At 60.4% G+C, this 3,081-nt stretch overlaps 1 protein-coding gene across 1 annotated transcript in view; it reads left to right on the forward strand.

Annotated features, from left to right (window-relative positions):
* The window catches only part of GIGYF1 (GRB10 interacting GYF protein 1), a 7,005-nt gene extending 5,521 nt beyond the window's left edge, over positions 1-1,484 (forward strand). The window contains exons 19-24 of the mRNA XM_007468843.1: positions 7-192; positions 436-620; positions 716-876; positions 962-1,125; positions 1,213-1,342; positions 1,432-1,484. Of these exons, the coding sequence (XP_007468905.1) occupies positions 7-192; positions 436-620; positions 716-876; positions 962-1,125; positions 1,213-1,342; positions 1,432-1,484 (879 nt within the window). The remainder of the gene's footprint in view (positions 1-6; positions 193-435; positions 621-715; positions 877-961; positions 1,126-1,212; positions 1,343-1,431) is intronic.
* The last annotated feature ends 1,597 nt before the right edge of the window (positions 1,485-3,081 follow it).

A 3,081-nucleotide genomic window follows, 5' to 3' on the forward strand; every position in this document is an offset into this window, starting at 1 on the left:
CAGCAGCAGGCGGTGGCTGCCGTCCCTGTGCCTCCTGCGCCCAGTTCCCCGCCCCCGCTGTGGGCCGGCCTGGCCAAGCAGGGCCTGTCGATGAAGACGCTGCTGGAGCTGCAGCTGGAGGGCGAGCGGCAGATGCATAAGCAGCCCCCGCCTCGGGAGCCTTCGCGGGCCCAGGCTCCCAACCACCGCGTGGTGAGCAGGCTGGGCCTGGCCCCTGCTGGCTGGCACCTTGGGGCCCTCGGGAACCCCTTCCGGTCAGCTCCCGGGGTGACCCGGGGTGGGGGGCACACTGGTCCCCATGTGACCCTGGAGGCGCTCTCTTCTGTGAGGCCCTCACCTCACCCACCCTCCGTGCCACCGGAACGAACCTCCCACTCAGCGTTCTTGAGTGTGTGTGTCCCGGCCTGGGCCACCCTGACTCACTGTCCTCTGTAGCAGCTCGGGGGCCTGGGCGCCACCCCCCTGAACCAGTGGGTGTCTGAGGCTGGGCCGCTGTGGGGCGGGCCCGACAAGAGTGGGGGCAGCAGCAGCCTGGGGCTCTGGGAGGACACCCTCAAGAGCAGCGGGAGCCTGGCCCGCAGCCTGGGCCTGAAGAACAGCCGCAGCAGCCCCTCTCTCAGGTGGGTGCTGGGGCCTGCAGGGGTGGGGGTGGAAGGATGCGGGACTCCTGAGCTCATTGCTGTCTTTGTCTCTGATTCACCTCCATCCCGCTCAGCGACTCGTACAGCCACTTGTCGGGTCGGCCTGTGCGCAAAAAGACGGAGGAGGAAGAGAAGCTGCTGAAGCTGCTCCAGGGCATCCCCCGGCCCCAGGATGGCTTCACCCAGTGGTGTGAGCAGATGCTGCACACACTGAGCACCACGGGCAGCCTGGACGGTACAGGCGGCTTTCCCCGGGAGGCCGGGCTGGGGGTACCAGACCCGCATCAGGTGGGCTCTGACAGCCCCATCCTGCCCCGCAGTGCCCATGGCTGTAGCGATCCTCAAGGAGGTGGAATCCCCCTACGACGTCCATGACTATATCCGTTCCTGCCTGGGGGACACGCTGGAAGCCAAAGAATTTGCCAAACAATTCCTGGAGCGGAGGGCCAAGCAGAAGGCCAGCCAGCAGCGGCAGCAGCAGCAGGTGAGGTTTCACAGAGCCCTGGCCAGAGGCAGTGAGGGCGCCCAGTGCTCCCCTGACCGCCCCCGCTCCCTCTCTGCTGCTTGGCAGGAGGCTTGGCTGAGCAGTGGCTCCCTGCAGACAGCCTTTCAGACCAACCACAGCACCAAACTCGGCTCTGGGGAGGGCAGCAAGGCCAAGAGGCGGGCACTGATGCTGCACTCGGACCCCAGCATCTTGGGTGAGTTTGGAGTGGGGAGGAGTCTCCTTGCTCAGCACCGGGCAGGAGCCTGGGTGGGTGAGCTCAAACCCAGCTTCCCCTGGCTTCAGGGTACTCCCTGCATGGACCTTCTGGTGAGATCGAGAGCGTGGATGACTACTGACCAGCCCGTCCCACCAGCACCCTGGGCTATGGACCAGGGGCAGCAGCAACGGCTTGGACCCCTGGGTCCCCGGCCTGCAGGCTCCCCACGAGGAGCATAGGAGGAAGCAGGGGCAGGGTCCCCAGCACTTGTTACAAACCACACGATGCACCTTAACTCACCCACCACGAGGCACTTTACAGATTGGGGGGAAGGGTTTTTTTGTTTTGTTTTTGTTTTTAATTTTAAACAACATTGAAGAAAACATTAGAGACAAAAAAAAATTGTTAAGAAGGAGACTCTAAGCACTCCCTTTCCCTTTCGGGGATGGGGGAGCGACAATGGAAGATCCACAGAGGGTTTTTTTTCGTTTTTTTTCTTTTTTTTTTTAAGAAAAAAGAAAAACAAACAAAAAAAATGGTTAGGAGACTGAAAGAAAAAACACACTGTTATTTTGGGGCAGTGGGGACACGGGCCCCACGGACCTGTCCTGCCTGGCCCCCAAGGCTGCACTTACCCTCCCTGCCCCACACGGTGGGCCACTGGGGTAACTGGAAGCTGGGGTGCCAGCAGTTTGCACAGCGAGGCCCCCTCAGCCCCGCCGGCCGGACCCGCTGTGAACGGCTCCCTTGTTGCTGTGACTGTGGCAGAGGCGTCTGAGGTGGGGGCCAAAGTAGCCCCTTGGCTTTGCTGCTTCTGGGGAAAGTTGCACAAATGGGCCAGGCCGCCTCAGCGCCCCAGGCCGCCACCCTGCGCCGGCTGACAGGGTGGATGGGAGAGGGCCGGCAGTGCCAACCTCATCTGGCTGTCAGGCCGGCAGAACTTCCACTCTGGCCCTGGTGAGGCGCTTCCCCCTCCGCTGCCATTCGGGGGGCCGGCCTGTGTGTGAAGCTGAAAGTCCCAGCTCCCTGCCTTGCCACATGAATGTATTCTCTGGGCCACGAGCCCCTGCTGCGCCCGCTGCCTCAACCCGAGAGGTGGGGGCGGAGCAGTTCCTCCAGGAGCTGGAGAGAGAGGCGCCACTTCATGACTGTTGTTCCTCCTGTGAAGGGGGCAGGCGAGGGGCCAAGGAGGCCATGGGAGTGGGCCGCTTGGGGCTTCTGGTTGCAGTGCGGGGCTGTTAGAAGGGAGCCCCCCACCTGCAGCCAGCTGTGTGGGAGATGGACCACCCAGCTCGGCCCTGACCCCTCCATCGACCAAATGGTAGAGGAGCAAGCGGCCTCTCCCCTCCCTGCTCCCCTCATGTTTTTAAATGTTGGGTAGGGTGGGGTGTCAAGAATGGGAGTGTCTATCTCTCCTGGGTCGGGGGTAGGCTGCCCTTCACCAACTTATTCCCAATCACCTACCTGGGTTTGTCTCCATTTGGGTTGTTTTTTTTTTTTTTTTTTTTTTTTTTAAGTTTGTTGTATCTTTTGGATTTCTCATTTAACTTCTCCCGTGGACCTCATTGCTCAGAGCGCAGTATTAGGGCAAGATTCTGCCACTGCCTCCCCTCCATGAATGTATTTATCCTTCCTGCCCTGGGGAAATGGGGAGTGGCCCCAGTTTTCTTTCCTCATCTATCCCCAGAGAGATGATTTTTTTAACTTTTTTTTTTTTTTTTTTTTTTTTTTTTTTT

Source organism: Lipotes vexillifer, unplaced genomic scaffold (genome assembly GCF_000442215.2).
Source record: "Lipotes vexillifer unplaced genomic scaffold, Lipotes_vexillifer_v1.1 scaffold12, whole genome shotgun sequence".
NCBI classification, from domain to species: Eukaryota; Metazoa; Chordata; class Mammalia; order Artiodactyla; family Lipotidae; genus Lipotes; species Lipotes vexillifer.